The sequence below is a fragment of the Lynx rufus genome, unplaced genomic scaffold (genome assembly GCF_022079265.1).
Source record: "Lynx rufus isolate CCGP_SWC_20201006 ecotype Redwood Valley unplaced genomic scaffold, mLynRuf1.p SCAF_13, whole genome shotgun sequence".
Lineage (NCBI taxonomy): Eukaryota > Metazoa > Chordata > Mammalia > Carnivora > Felidae > Lynx > Lynx rufus.
The window spans coordinates 103,821-120,854 of NW_025814827.1; the positions used below are offsets into that span (position 1 = coordinate 103,821).

Genomic DNA, 17,034 nt, shown 5'->3' on the forward strand with positions numbered 1-17,034 from the left:
GTGTGTTTGGGGACTGGACAATATGTTCTGGGTATAGGCTTTTGGTTAATCTGTTTTCTGGCTTCTTCATTACTCCTGCTGTCCAGGTTACTGGGTGTCTTAGAGTCTTGAGTCTCTCCAGCGTGCTCTGGGACAAATTAGCCTCCTGTAATCCCCTAACCTATTTTACTTGTTTGTTCCATTAATTACTATTCTTCCATGTATTGTCATATGCTAGTATGAGTGAATTCTTTACTGCTGGTAGCCCCACTTCCTTTTTTGTTATCATTGTGTATTTATATAGGGTTTATTCACTATAATTTTAGTGGAGACTTAGGAAAGAGAGAAGATGGGAGAAATATGTATGTTCTATGTTCAATTTTCTCTCTCTGGAATGTCTGCACCTTAGGTTTCTCACTTAACAATACATTATGGACACAGTGTATGTAGATCTACCTTGTTTTTCATGATTGTGCATATAATTCTATGTAGAGATATAATTTGTGAATTGTGTGAAGAAATTTACTAGTTGTGAATCATCCTTGTATTCATACTCAGCACCTGCATAGGTGGCGGCCAGAGGGACATAATGGATATGATAATACTTTATTTTTGGCTTTTTCTACTTTAAGTGCGATTGTAATGTACTTCTTTTTATTTGTTTCTTTTTAGGCTCTTGTGTTTCATTTCAGTATCAAGGTTATGTAGTCTTGTAAGATGACTTGGTAAGCTTTGTGTGTTTTTTTCTAAGATCGAGGGCAGTTTAAATAAAATTTTCAGCAGGGTCCAATTTTGCCTCTCATGAGGCCTCTGGAAACATCCAGAGATAATTTTGGTTGTCACAACTGGTTGGGTGGGGGTGCTGTTGGCATTTTGTGGGAAGAAGGATGTTCCTAAATGTGCTGCAATGTCAGGTCAGTCTCGCATGACAAAGAATTATCTAGCACCAATTATCAGTACTTCCAAGGTTGAGAAACCCTGGTTTAAATGAAAATCTGAGCCTGAGCCTGATCCATGTTTTTCCATGTATTAGTTTTCATATTTTCCATTCCTTTAGTCAGTTTTAGTAATTTTAGATTCTAAAAAAATGATGACTTCATTTATACTTTTGAATCTATGGTTATGAAGCTCTTTTCATTTCTAAAGTTGTTTTCTTTATTGTTGATTACTTTCCAGAAGCTTGTCTGTTTTATTGGTCTTTTGAAAGAATCAGTCCTTTTATTTTTTTAAATCTAATTTTCTTTATTTTTGTGTGAGTCTTAGCTCTCCTTTTGCTTCTCTAGTTTATTGGATAATTGTGTTTTAAATTGCTTTTTTAACAAAAGTATACATTTTCTTAGCGCTGTTTGATTTCATTGCATAAGTTTTAAAATGTAGTATATTTATTTTCTAAATAGTTTGTATTTCCTGAGTGGTTTGATTCCATCTTTTGTCCATAAGTTTAGTGTAATAGTTACAGTGAATACCTGGGAATGACCACCCAGTCCCCACCCATGTGAAGAAACAGACTATTGCTAGCACTGGAAACCTTTTGCAGGCTCCTTCCAGATAATCATTCCCTTCTATGCTAATCTTTAACTTTTCTCTAGTTTTATCATCTATATGCACCTTTCTGAACAATGTGGTTTACTGTTGCCTGTTTTTAAGCTTCATGTTAAGAGTCATATGTGTTCTTTCATGTCTGTCTTTTGCTTAACATTGTGTTTTGAATTTATTCATATTATGTGTAGCTGGAGTTCTTTTTCATTTCAGTATTTCATTGTTTGAATACACCATAACATTTTTATCCATTGGAGTTGATTCCAGCTTGCTATTAGGAATAGTGCTACCCCAAGGGATACAGGAGTACTGATGCATAGGGGCACTTGTACCCCAATGTTTATAGCAGCACTCTCAACAATAGCCAAATTATGGAAAGAGCCTAAATGTCCATCAACTGATGAATGGATAAAGAAATTGTGGTTTATATACACAATGGAGTACTACGTGGCAATGAGAAAGAATGAAATATGGCCCTTTGTAGCAACATGGATGGAACTGGAGAGTGTGATGCTAAGTGAAATAAGCCATACAGAGAAAGATACCATATGGTTTCACTCTTATGTGGATCCTGAGAAACTTAACAGAAACCCATGGGGGAGGGGAAGGAAAAAAAAAAAGAGGTTAGAGGGGAAGAGAACCAAAGCATAAGAGACTCTTAAAAACTGAGAACAAACTGAGGGTTGATGGGTGGTGGGAGGGAGGGGAGGGTGGGTGATGGGTATTGAGAAGGGCACCTTTTGGGATGAGCACTGGGTGTTGTATGGAAACCAATTTGACAATAATCTTCATATATTGAAAAAAAATAAAAGGAATAGTGCTACCATGTTCATTCTTCTCTATATTCGTGGGACACCTGTGCAAGCATTTTTCTGGGCACATACTTAGAAGTTGGATTACTGGGACATGAGGGTCAATTTCTTCTTAAGAGTTCTTTAGAAAAAATTTTTTAACATTCTTAGGTGGCTTTTGGGCTATTTTTAGTTTTTCTCTGGTCAGAGAATATGGCTTCCCAGCTGAATTATCAACAATTGCTTCAATTTAACCATTGGTGTTATTATGTCTTTGCTTATTGCCGTTTCTTGTATTCCATGGTTGCTTCCCACCTCCAAAAATATATCCCTGAATCATGTCCTCTGTTTTTATTTCTAGAAAGGATTTCTGGGAATGTATTTGGAGAGTGTTCCTTGAATACTCAGTATCTGTTTTTATTATTTATTCAACACCTACCTATCTGACTCTGTGTAAAGTACTCTACATAGGTGCTGAGAATACAGAGGTGAAAGAAACACAGGAATCGTGCCTGTCCTGATGGAACTACATACATAATTCTAAGTTCATAATTGAGTCTCTTCTAGGTTCTTTACACTTTTATCTTCCAGGATTTATTGCTGCAGGTGAAAATCCTGATGCCTGATTCTTCTTTTTCTATAATTTTTCTTTTTGGACATTGGTAGGTGTTTTTTGCTTTTTTTTTTTAACTGTGAAGTACAGAATTTTACTTTTCAATATTCCTTTGGGGCATTCACAGCCACTTCATATTTGAGGTCTTTCTTTAGCTTGACAGCCTTTGTCTCTTATTTCTTTCCCTCAGTCTTATGGATGAACAGTGGATGAATATTAATTCTCTGTATTCCTATCTCCCATTTCCCTTAACTCTTCTTTTTCTGTACCCCTTCCTCTCCCATTCCCTGTTTCCTTTTTCTCCATTGTTCTAAAGCAATGTCACAACTTGGTCATCTTGTTCATCTTTTTTTTTTTTTCTTTTCCTGATAGAATCTTTTTGATTTCCTAGAATTGACTTTTGCACAGAAATTTTTTTATATTTTGTGGATGTAATACCTTCTCAAGTATTGCTAAAGATTCCAATTAGATTTTTTTGTTTTATTTTCTTCATTAATAATGCTTCAGGTCACCTGTTCTGTTTGTTCAACTTGGTGCTTTTTTTTCCCCCCCCAGATTGCTGGTTTTCTTCAAATATCTGGCAATACTTGGCTATCTGCATAGATGAGGCATACCATTGATCATTGTCAATGGTTGATGTGACTGTCCTCCGCAATTGTCAGTCTTCTCTGCTATGGCCTCCTCCCCCCCCTGACTTGTACACCTATGCTCTGCCTATGACGTGGGAATGGGGAGGTTCTGGCAGGCAGACTTTTCAACTCAACTCCTCTGAGTAAAAGGAAAAGGTGATTTTGCTGCTGTGTTGAGTTATATTTTTTAAAATGTGCCTTTCTTTCTGGCTCTGACACCCACACTTAAGAGGCCATCAAGTTAGGCCTCTTAAACAATAAATTTGTTCCAGCTGTAGTTGGAACAAATACAGCAAGTATTTCTGGAAAGAAAGAAAAATCGTTCTAACTTTATCCACTGTATTGTAGACAACTATGCTCTGGTTTAGAAAAGTTGTCTTTTTGAGCTCTGCCAAAACTAGTTATGAAGGTCCTTCCTAAAACCCCATCAGGTTCCTTGTGAATGAGTGGCAAATTGTGTCTTGTAGAGAAGTATTCTGTGATAAATGACATGTAAAAAAGAAAAGTGGCTCTATAGTAAAATGGTGATCATTTTATAATTTTTAGTTTTGTGAAAGGTCTACTTCTTTATAACTAACACATTTGACCTTTTAAAATATAAGGCAGTGGAATTTATGGAAACATTCAGGCTTTTCAAAGTTAAAAAGGTAGCTGTTTTAAGGAAACCAAAGTTTGGGATATTTATTTTAAGTGGAAGAAGTCAGTAGCTTTAACCTTATGTACATAGCCATATGAGTAAAATGTTTTCTTTAGAATGTTTCAGAATTTTCTGAAGTTTTGCTTTATAATTGACTAATTGCCTTTGTTTATTCCCAAAGCATCTATTAAGTTGAATTGTTCAAAATTTGTTTCTTTTTAAAAAAACTGATAAATATTATTTGTCACATCAAACCTGGATTTAAAAGTAAATGTTCAACTTTAATGAGTTCTTTTAGTGGAATTTTAGTGACAGATGAATGATAGCTTGTCCCTAAAGTCTTCTAATGTACTCAGTGTGTGCTTATTCTGTGTAGCCCTAGCAAATTCTTTTTCCTTTTCAGAATGGGACAACAGAAGAAGTAACTTCAGAAGAAGAGGAAGAAGAAGAGATGGCTGAAGTAGGTGTTTTATGTAAAAAAAAATCACATTTTATAAATAATAAATCTTCATTTTTGAACATTTTTAATAATACTCTAATCTCCTTTATAAGCCTTTGTTAATGTGGAATAATGCAAAGCACATGGTATTTGAAATTGAATGTAATTTCTAAAGTCTGCTTTTAGCTTTAATTAATGATAAAACTTTAATGGTTTTAAGCAAATCACTTATCTGATGTCTTTGGATTTGATTTCCTAACAAATAAAAGCTCTTATTAACATTTAGCATTAAAATAATATTTATGTTTAATAGTAATCAATACTTAACCTGTACTTGGTTATTTTTAGGAAGAGGAACTATTAAGTTTTAAAAATTCTGAATTTATGGGGGTCTGTGTGGCTCAGTCAGTTAAGCATCCGACTTTGGCTCAGGTCATGATCTCCACAGCTTGTGAATTCGATCCCCACATTGGGCTCGCTGCTTTCAGCCTGTCCGCGCAGAACCCAATTCAGATCCTCTGCCCCCTCTATCTGCCCCTCTCCCGCTTGCACTCTCCCCCAAAATAAATATTATAGAAAAAAAAAATTCTGAATTTGAGCGTTTGAGAACATTTCAGGGACTACTCACTAGAAGTAGTAAAGCTACCTCCTGTTGAAAAACCATCTAAGAATTTCGTAGGGCAAATTCTAAGACTTTGACTTTAGACCAGTTTAATTGCCACTCACGGATACAATTTTAGAGGTTTTCCAGCTCTGAGGCTTTGTGTTTAAATGCAGACTTCAGAGTGGAGATCTAGGTTTCTACATTGACCACGTAAAAGGTATTTGAGTTCCAGTCTTGATTTTAAAATATCTTTTCCATTTTGGATCTTAGAGTTAATTCAAGTTACTACCTTCTTTTCTTGATTTGGAAAATCTTAAATGTAAAATACACTTCTTAGAATGCCTTAAAACTAAAGAAGTAGTTGTGGGTTTGTTTTGTCAGTGTGGGAGCAAAATAATCCTTAACGTCTAATTTGTAATTTGTGTGACTTTTAGGGATAGAGTTAAATGTTAAAAGCATTTCATGTTTTTAAGCCTTTTCCATGGGTTCAGTGTACAATGAAGTAGACATTCAAAAGTTTATGTACTTTTCATTTTTCCCTTCAAAATGATATAAAGAAGGGACAGCAGCATTTAGGGAAAGAAATCTAGAAAGACAGGAGCCTGGACTTCAAAGATGTGAATAGATGAATAGATTAAGATTAAGATAGGTGAATAGAAGATAATCTAGGTAACTAAAATAATATGGTAAAAAGTCCCAAGCAGCCTTGGGCGTGGTGTGTTTAGGTGCATTGAAGCTGTCTTTTTGGGAGATTAAGATTGATGTGTTGGAGTCATGGAAGGAAAGCAGGGTTGACTAGCAAAGCAGATGGCTTAAAAGTCTTGAATTGGAGACAAATATGTTTATCTTTGGTGTGACTATTGAGAAAAAGGCCTTACACAGAAAAAGGTGTGCTGAGAACATTGTTCTATAAAGATAATCCACACAGAACAGAATTCATCATTAATACTCAAGTGGAGAAGATTTATGGATAGGAATGTGGCTGAGTTTTGAAGTTTTAGGAGGAGATACAGACTAAGGACATTTGTGAGAACTCTGAAGAAAATAAGTGTGGGATGGAACAAAGGTGTAAACCTTTCATGGGGAGGGAGCTCTATGAAACATGGAGTCATGGACAGCGTCTGAATAAGAAAGGAATATAATAATAGGGGTTGAAGAGATGAGAGTCTAAGAAAAAGACCGCCGAGTCTGGATGGAGGTGATCTTTAGCCTGGTCTACAAATCACAATGAGTTAGTTTGGTTAAAAAATGGCGATAGTAGGGCACCTGGGTGTCATAGTTGGTTAAGTGTCAGACTCTTGATTTCCACTTAGGTCATGATCTCACGGTTTGTGGGTTTTGAGCCCCAAGCCCAAGCCCCGAGTCAGGCCTCGGGCTGACAATGTGGACAGCATCTGCTTGGGATTCTCTCTTTCTGCCTCTCCCCAGCATTTATGCACTCTTTCTTCATCCCCGCCCCCAAAAAATAAATAAACTTAAAAAGAATGGAAATAGTATCAACTACTCCTTTAGAGATTTTGATGGTTGAAGTAGAGAAGATAATAGAAAAAGGTTATGATTTTAAAAGTTCTGCATAGATTTAAGAATAGATGATATGGGAAAGGAGGGAGGAGAGTGATGTAGTGATCAAAGATGTTAACCAAGGGATATAACACAAATTCTTATCTAACTTTTTCCTAATTACAAAAATCAGTAGGTGCTTACTGTAGAAAACTTGGAAAAGAAGGAAAAGCACTAAATATCTCTAGAAATAACTTGTTATTTCAGTTATGTCCTAATCTCTTTTTTTCTGTGTTTATTTTAGTATAATTGAGATTTATATTCAGTTTTTCATTTTTTTTTAAGTTTATTTATTTGAGAGAGAAAGCACGAGCAAGGGAGGGGCAGAGAGAGAATCCCAAGAAGGCTCCGTGCTACAAGCCTGACACAGGGCTTGATCCCACAAACTGTGGGATCGTGACTTGAGCTGAAATCAACAGTTGGGTCGCCTGACTGAGCCAGCCAGGCGCCCCATATATATTCAGTTTTGTGTGCTTTTTGCATTGTGTTATTTTTTCCATTTAGTATGTTTTTTTAACCTAATGTGTTCAAATTATGATCATTTCAACATAATTGACATAAAATAAAATAATGAGCTCTTTGTTTTTCTCACTAAGTCTTCCAAATCTGGTGTGGACTATATACTTAAGGCACATCTCAATTCAGACTGGTCACATTTCAAGTGCTCAGCAGCCACAAGAAACAAGAGACTGCCCTGTTGGACAGCACATCTCTAACTAGCGTGAGCCGTATGGTCACCCAGGGGTGTCCAGTCCCCCAGGTCACCCCAGGTCTGGGGCAAGGCCAGAGCAGCAGCCAGAAGCAACAGGTGGAGCCTGAGCACAGAACCTGGTACCCACAGTGGCCAGCCTGGCTCATTCACCTTGCCACTGCCCCCACAGAGCCAGGGATTGGTGCACTGCCATCCTCACTGCCCTTTTGTTTCATTATTGATAAAGAAGAAACAATTATGCTATGTTGACATTTTAATGGTCTTATATTTCATGAAATTGAGGTACCTGCTCTGGTATTTTTGCACATGCAGTTTTGTGGAGTGGTTTGTAGCTATAAAGTTTAAATAGGCATCTTTATGCCTAAGTCAATGTTCACATTTTAAATTAGTTCCTTACAGTAGATTTCTAGAAGTCAATTACTGGAACAAAGTATAAATAAGGTTCTTGATACCTAATGCTAAACTGTTGCAAAAGTTTCTTTTAATAGGAGATTTGTTTAGTAAGAGTTATGGCTTTATAAAAGTATTAAATATGCTTAGATTCTAGCTCTAAAAATGTAGGATATAAAAAGATGGAAACTTCTGGATTGAATGTGAAGGTTTTTTTCCTTTTTCCATTCATTTGTCTGTTCTCTGTTGAGTCAAGAGTAATTTAACTTTTGGCATAAGCTTCAATAAGCTAATATTTTTCTTATCTTTGTAGGATATAGAAGACTTGGATCACTATGAGATGAAGGAAGAAGAGCCTATTAGTGGAAAAAAGTCAGAGGATGAAGGAATTGAAAAAGAAAATTTGGCAATATTAGAGAAAATTAGGAAGACCCAAAGGCAAGACCATCTCAATGTAAGTGTTTGCAAATATCTAAAATCTATACTTTTGGGATTAAGTAATTATAGGTAATAATATAAAACAGGGCAATTCATTAAGCTACCAGTCTAAGCTACCCTCCTCCACCCTTGCCTGTGTTGTGGATTCAGCCATGTTTTGTTGCCCTAGTGGGTTGTTGTTGTTGAAGTTTCTTATCTGTTGATAGCTCTCTACCATGTTCATCTGCTTTTTTACGTGTTGGAATTAACCTGCTGTTCACTATATATACCCACTTTCCAGCCTGTTTATACTGCTTCCCCTTCTACCATGAGATCTATATTCAAATTTACTGTTTTCTACAAATAGAGTACAATTTAGATTCTTTCCCACAGAGCTTTCATCTGGTCTATCCTGCTCTAACCAAACCAAAAGTATTTTTTTTTCTTTTGACTTAACATCTCTTTTATGTGAAGTGGCATGGGGTATGGAGTGAATGAATGCTGAGTTTGGTAATAAACACAGCTGTGTGGCTTCGGTTTCCTCCACTCTAAAATATAGATAATACATACCTTTTGGATGATTACTGAGTAGAATAAATGAGAATGATACATTAAAATACCCAAAGTAGGGAAACATAGGAGAGTCTAGCCATTTGTCCTAACAGTTACTTCTTACTTCTTTGTATTAGAGCTGTTTATCAAACCCAAGACATCTATCTCAGAAGGACCTTTTTCTTAGGCACAGGTTCTCAAAAACAGGGAATGAATTATGTGGGGAAATGCCAAGTATTGTAAGCAGATGAATTACTCGCTCTCCTTCAGTCTTACACTATTAAATTTAATTGGCAAATTTTTATTTTTATTTATTTTTTAGAGAGCAAAGAAATTTAGTTCAACTCTTCATTATTTTTTTAAAAAGTTTGTGCCATTTAAGATTACTGTACTTTCTGTATCTTGTGATTGCTTTTAGTTTGTATATTATAATCAAAACAACTATGGATTATTTAATGTTTTCACATGAGAGACACTAAGCTAAGTACTTTAAACTTTATAAACCTTCCCATTCAACCTTTTATAGCCACTTCTAAAATAGTCTTCTTATTCTATGGGTGTGAAACTAGGGTTTAAACCAGTTAAGTAATGTAGCAAATAACTTTGTGAACCTGATTGCTACCCATTCTGCAAGGTGTAGTACAGCCATTAACATTTAAATTTTACATGATCAGTGTATTTTTTTAAACTAAGGTATTCTAAATGTTTGTCTTATGAGAAGTAGTTGCATTCCTAGTTAGTCTTCGGATAACATATTGGTGCAGTTTCATTTTTAGAGAAATCCCAACATGGAAAAGAACTGAAACTAGTTGCAGGTGAACATGTTATTTCTCAGTTTCTTAATAATGTAAAGTAGACCTTCAGTATAACATTCTTGCTTATAATCAGACTAATGAAACTGTGTTAGTTGATAGTCTAAAATGGTAAGGGCCTTCTAGTATGTTCAAAATTTGCTTCTGACCCAACATGCTTATTAAAATAGCCAGAATCAAAAAAAGAATGGCCAAAATCAGGAACACTGACAATGCTAAATGCTGAGGAGGCTGTGAAGCAACAGGAACTCTCACTCATTGCTGATGGGAATGTAAAATGGTACAGCCACTTTTGAAGACAGTCTGGCAGATTCTTATAACACTAAACATAATTTTTACCATACATTTCAGCAGTTTCAGTCTTTGGTATTTACCCAAATGAATTGAAGACTTCTGTCCTGACAAAAACCTAAATACTGGATATTTATAGCAGCTTTATTCATAATTGCCAAAACTTGGAAGCAACTAGGATATCCTTCAGTAGGTTAATGGATAAACAGTGGTACATCCAGACAATATGGAATATTATTCCCTGCTAAAAAAAAAAAAGAAATGAGTTGTCAAACCATGAAAAGACATGGAGAATTTTTAAATCCATATGACTAAGTGAAAGAAGCCAATCTGATGAAAAGGCTGCATAACTGTATGTTTCCAACTGTGTGATATTTTGGAAAAGGCAACACTGTGGAGACCATAAAAAAGATCAGTGCTTGCCAGAGGTGGGGTGGAGAGATAAATAGGCAAAGCGCAGAGGATTTTTAAGGGCAATGAAAATACTGTGATACTGTAGTGATGGATATGTGGTGTTATACATTTTCCAAACCTATATAGTATACAACACCAGAAGTGAACCTTCAGGTAAATTATGGATTTTGATGATATTGATGTGTCAATGGATTCATCAATTTAAGAAATGTACCTTCTGGGGGTGCCTGGGTGGCTCAGTCAGGTGAGTGTCCGGCTTTTGATTTCGGCTCAGGTCATGATCTCATGGTTGTGAGACTGAGCCCTGTGTCAGCATCTGCACTCGCAGCGCAGAGTTTGCTTGATATTCTCTCTCTCCCTCTTTCTGTCTCTCTCAAAATAAATAAACTTAAAAAAAAAATATACCTTCTGGTGAGGGAAATTGATAATAAGGGAGACTATGCATTGTGGGGGCAGTTACATGGGAAATCTCTGGACCTTTCTTTAAAGTTTGCTGTAATCCTAAAAGTGCTCTAAAAAATAAAATCTTAAAAAAAATTAATATTTTAAAAAATCAATAGAATTTGAAATAGGTTTATACTAACCTCTAGGCTACTGCAGGAGCCATGGTGATCTAGACAGGTTGGTTAGACTTTTTTTTTTTTTTTTTTTAAATCATAAATGAGCCAGACATGTCCCCCAATTTTATATTCCTGTTGAAACTTTATAATCATCAATTTAATGAAGCTTCTTTGAGTTTTTAAAATGTTGAGTTGTGATCTATTTTTATAAATCTCATTGTAAACTTTCAGGCTTATATACCTGAAATCTTCAGTTATTGGACTCTGTAGATCCGGGTAAACAGCAGTTTTTCTGTTTCAGGGTGCAGTATCTGGGTCTGTGCAAGCTTCAGATAGGCTTATGAAAGAGCTCAGGGACATATACAGATCACAGAGTTATAAAGCAGGTAAGGACCCCTGGGTGTCTGCTCTGTTGTCCTTATGCTGTTTTTAAGTTTCAAATAGTAAACTTCAGTTCTCATAATATAACTGGACAGGCACAGAAATGGTTATGAACTTTATTTTAGGGATTTTAAATGCAGATTTAATCAAGTTATCAAAAGATGTGGAAGGTAGAATAAGAGGAGTTTACTTGTTCAGATTTTTGAAAATTGTTTTTATGGATACCTCAAAATTTTTGTCTTCTTGCTAACAAGGATTAATTCATAGATGATTTTTATCTTCTAGGAATATTACAAGTAATATCTGCTTTGGAAAGTAAACAGGAAAATATTATATGAACAAAGAACTATTGCCAAGTTGATTTTTATGAATTTTTGTTCCTTTTTTTTTTTTTTTAAACCACATAATCAACTTTTATTGTAGAGGTTGTTATGGTATACCTTTAAAAGAATAGGTGATTTTGGTTTGGTTTTGTTTTTGGCCTTTTTTCCCCCTTCATTTCAAAGTTTGAGTGTTCTTTCTTACAGAGTAAGACTTAAATACTGTGGAACCTCTCCACTTGAAATAAGATTCCCCTGTGTTGTTATTGAGATTCTAACAATATTAAATAAGGGAAAGAGCCAACCTTATAATATGTTTGAAAAAGTAGCTTTGTTATCCATTCAGAAATTCTTAGAGTGATCAAATCTAAATAATTAGAGCTTACATAAAAACAACAAGCAAGCAAAAAAAATTTCTGCTTTAGAATCCAAGGTAAGCCGAACTTGCTTCGGAGTTATTAGAAGTTTTGGCATCCTGTTTTCTTACGATATGTCTAAAAGTTTATCTGTAGAAACCTAATCAAGTATAGTTAAATATTTGAATATGGGTTTATTTTTAAATGTTAAATAATTACTTGTTTGCTACAGCATTGTTTATAGTAGCAAATTAAAAATTAATAATCAGATATAGGGTGGAATTGGTTAAATTATGGTATATCCATGAAACAAATTTCTATAGTTATTTAAAGATTGACAGTAGACTTCTTACATACTAAGTTGGAAAGATGCCCCAGAAAGTTGAAGACAGTTTATAAAACTATATAGAGGGATTTCATTTTTATAGAAATAATTGCATGTGTATAGAAGAAGAATCTTTAAAGTGCACATGATTTTTGCATAGTTTTCCCCCTCCTATTCACAGTTAATGGTAAACAGTTTCTCAGCTCATTAAAGAATCCTCTTCATTGATGGCTTTAATTCTCTGTTGAGACTATAAGATACTCAGCTCAATGGCAAAACATTTACAATATAGCTTAGTGGTTCTATGTTTTAGTAGCAAAATTTCTAGATTTTGATGGTTATTTAGTGTATTCATTTATACCGAAGTGGTATGTATAAGATCAAATAGAGTAATTTACATGGCCTATATCTTTACAGGGATTTATTCAGTGGAACTCATAAATGACAGTTTATATGACTGGCATGTTAAACTGCAGAAGTAAGTGACTCTTATATGCTAACCCAGTCTTTGTAATGATAGACTTTCACAGTGGAGACTTTTTTCCCCCTTAATTTGATAACCTCTAAAATACGGTTTTTACTTAGAATTTTAGACTGTGTTTCTGTAGAACTAGTTCTCAGGTTGTTAAAATGAGCTGTTTCTTAGGCTTAAATAAGTAAAGTGAGAAAGAGGAAGGAGAAGAAGGACTAGCTATGGGATAAAGTGTTTCATGGAGTTAGATAATTGGGAACTATAGAAACAAAAGTGAATTTAATAACCTGATTGACTGTGATATCCAGTTTGTATTTGAAATGAGGAATTTGAGTAGGCCCTAATGTGTAGAAACAGTTGTAGACAAATTTAGATTTTGTTAGTGATTTCAGTTTTTCCGGTCTTGTCCATGGTAATTTTCTTCCCTTGAATCCCTTGGCTAATAATAATACAATTTTAGAGAAGCAGATTAATTTTTTTTGAGTTCTTAAGGAAATTTATGTACATATGACTTTCCTTTAGAATGACTGCTAACTTGGAATCCCCTTATGGGAATGGATTTAGAATACTGTGATCTTTTTGGACATTTAATCTCAAGGAGTTGAAAGCTATTACAGTTTATTTTTCCAGGGACCATAGAGCAAGTTTATGTTTGAAACTTACCCTAGGGGTTCTGTTTAGCTCTTGAACTGGTTCATTTTTGTGGTTAGTAAGAAAACATCTTTGGACTTTTTATTTTAATTGGTTTTTTGTTATGTAATTCTTAGGGTCGACCCTGATAGTCCTTTGCACAGTGATCTTCAGATCTTAAAAGAAAAAGAAGGCATAGAATATATTTTGCTTAACTTCTCTTTTAAGGTAAGAAAATTTTAAGGGGACTCGATATACTTCTAATGGAAATGTATATTTTTATAATTGCTTTGGGAAAACACGTAGGGATTATTTGGTAACAGAAGGTATTCGTTCCTTGTGGCTCAGGAATTCTCATGTATATACCCTGCAAGAGATGAGCACTTAGGTACTCAAATTGTTCAGAGCAGTGTTGCTTATAATAGCCCCAAACAGAAAATAACCCAAGTGTCTGTTTCAGTAGAATGGAAAACTGTGGTATTCATATAAAAAGGAATAGAGCTATGTGCAAAACGATGGGTGAACCTTAAACACAATGTTCAGCAAAAGAAGCCAGACCCCAAAACAAGTCTTGTACAATTTCATTTATATTGGGCTCAAAAATAGGTAAAACTAAATTGCTTAGGGCATGCCTTCTCAGTGGAGACAGTATCCCCACCAATGGAGTGAAAACTGGTTCCTTGGAGTGAAAAAAATCTTAGATATACACTGGTCTGTGGCCTTTTAAGGGGCCATATTATATAAACTGTTAACACAGTATATCTGTGGTGGGGGATAGATTCAGAAAAAAAAAATTCTAAAAAGCCTTTAAAAAATTTTTTTTTTTCAACGTTTATTTATTTTTTTTGGGACAGAGAGAGACAGAGCATGAACGGGGTAGGGGCAGAGAGAGAGGGAGACACAGAATCGGAAACAGGCTCCAGGCTCCGAGCCATCAGCCCAGAGCCCGACGCAGGGCTCGAACTCACGGACCGCGAGATCGTGACCTGGCTGAAGTCGGACGCTTAACCGACTGCGCCACCCAGGCGCCCCTAAAAAGCCTTTTTGGTGGAGCAGAAATTAAAAGAAGGTTGAAAAATGCAGATTTATGGATTCAAACTTAGGTAATTACTATCAAGAAAAGCAAAGATGTGATTACCATACAGTTGAGGATAGGGAGTAAATCTAGGTGAGAGGGATGGAGTTGTAAGCTGAAAGAGACATCTGGGGACTTCTTGGATACTGGCTCTAGTCTGTTTTTTGACCAGGGCTGTGGTTACATGGATGCCTATTTTATAATATATAACGGCATACTTTTATATGTTACATACTTTCTGAATTTATGTGTTATATTTAATACCTTTTCTTTAAATGGTAAGAATAAAGGGTAAAGAATAGCAGTAGAATTTAGATAAAATGTAATGATTTAATATGGATAAATAAGTGTAGTAGTTTTAAATCTTTCGTCTCAAAAAAACCCTAGGAAATATATTTCTAAGGAGCTATATTTGAATTATATAGAGCTTCTATTTGCTGTGTTCTTTTAAATTCAGAAAGAAATCTACAGACATATATTTTTTCCATTTCCGTTAGGTAGACTTCAGTGCATTAGGGCTATAGAGGGGCTATAGAAGGCTTGAGGACATGGAAGCATCTAAAATATAATTCCTGCAAGAGCCTGCAGTCTTCCTAGGGAGAAATCTGTGATGAAGGCTGTACTGCTTTGGAGACCATGATGAAGAGTCTGGGATCTTAACCTTTAGACAGTAAAGAACCAGTCAGTACAGGTTTTTAGGTAGGGGCATGATTGATCTGTTAGGCTTTTTATTATTATTATTTTAAACAGTCATTATGTCTTCAGCATCAGATAGGGTTTGGATTGGAGAGAGTAGATACCTGGGAGACTAGTTGGGACTTTAATTTTAATCTGGGCAAGGGGTAATGAAGGATGATGGTGGTAGGAATAGGTGAGAGTAGAGGGATAATGAGGGATTTTGAAGGAAGAAACAAAGATGTGAAAGAATATACTTGCAAAAAGTAATTTTTTTGAAAACTTTTTACGTAGCTTTTGTGTGTTATATTTTGGGGGATATATCTTCATTTATGATTGAACTTTCTTCAAATAACTCAAATTCTATATTTTCCCTCAATTTTGTTATTATAGAAACTTTTATGATTGTCAATTGGGTTGTCTTCTAGAGAGTGAATCTGGTATATATTTACTGAAGTTGCTAATGACTGTATTTTTACTGATTCATAAGGTGAAAAAATAAACCAGGACAGTAGCATTTTTTTTCTTTCAATTTTTAAAAATGTTTATTTTTGAGAGAGAGAGAGAGAGAGAGAGAGAGATCATGACCTGAGCCAAAGTCAGATGCTTAACCGACTGAGCCATGCAGGTACCCCCCTTTTTTAAAAATTCTGTATGCAAAATGTTTTAACCTGAACAATCTATAAACAGTCGTATTAAATCATATGCCCAGGTGTCCAACACCAAGCTTAAGAAATAGAATCTTATAGGGGCACTAGGATGGCTCAGTCGGTTAAGTGTTGACTTTGGCTCATGGTTCATGAGTTCGAGCCCGCCCTGCCCTCATCCTGCTCTCTGCTGTCAATGCAGAGCCTACTTCAGATCCTCTGTCTCCCTTTCTCTCTGCCCCTCCCCCGCTGGCTCCTGTGCGCGTGTGCTCTCTCCCCCAAAAATAAAAGCATTAAAAAAAAAAAAAAAGAAAGAAAGAAAGAAAACCTTATACCTGAAACTAATGTAAGTTATGTCAATTATGTTAAAAAAAAAATTCAGGTCTATGTCTTTTCTTCTTCTTCTTAAGCAGTATCTTTTGAAAGTCCTCTGTGTGTTCTTTCCTTCTCACTTCCTCCTGGAGAGGTGTTTTTAAGGGAATATGAAATCTTGACCACTAAACTGAAAGATTTGTGGCTGTACTTAATGTTTTCATGGTATTTTCCTGCTCTAGGTACAACTTAAGGGAGGGGACAATCTGGGAGGTAAATGGCTGAAATTCGCTGGATTTGTCTTTCTGGACCATGGCTCTTGATACCAGAAACAAGGGCCTTGTGAGGCCTGAAATCTTCTCTTCTCTTCTCTTCTCTTCTCTTCTCTTTTCTTTTCTTTTCTTTTCTCTTCTCTTCTCTTCTCTTCTCTTCTCTTCTCTTCTCTTTTCTTTTCTTTTCTTTTCTTTTTTTCCAATGTTTAATTATTTTCAAGAGACAGAGAGACAGAGTGTGAGCAAGGGAGGATCAGAGAGAGAAGGAGACAGTCTGAAGCAGTCTCCAGGCTCCAGGCTTCAGCATAGAGCCCTACATGGGGCTCCAACCATGAGATCATGACCTGAGCTGAAGTTGGACGCTTTAACCAACTGAGCCACCCAGGAGCCCCAAGGCCTGAATTATTTCTTAAGAGGCCTGGGAAGAATGTGATTGCTCTGAACTAAGTGACATTGGCAAACTGAATTGCCAAGTTATTAGTATCAGGATTCACAGACTTGGAAGGATAGCAGGTATTATCCAGAAAGAAGGATTTATAAGGAGCATGAACAGTATTTATGTCCATGCCTCAGATGTCCATGGTGACAACTTGAAAGTCATGAGTAATAAGAAAATGGAACTTGAGATAT

General features: G+C 35.6%; 1 protein-coding gene across 1 annotated transcript in view; it reads left to right on the forward strand.

Moving 5' to 3' along the window:
- Nucleotides 1-17,034, forward strand: part of UBE2Q2 (ubiquitin conjugating enzyme E2 Q2) — a 63,889-nt gene that overhangs the window by 19,864 nt on the left and 26,991 nt on the right. The window contains exons 4-8 of the mRNA XM_047074736.1: nt 4,592-4,648; nt 8,207-8,347; nt 11,241-11,325; nt 12,739-12,799; nt 13,561-13,651. Of these exons, the coding sequence (XP_046930692.1) occupies nt 4,592-4,648; nt 8,207-8,347; nt 11,241-11,325; nt 12,739-12,799; nt 13,561-13,651 (435 nt within the window). The remainder of the gene's footprint in view (nt 1-4,591; nt 4,649-8,206; nt 8,348-11,240; nt 11,326-12,738; nt 12,800-13,560; nt 13,652-17,034) is intronic.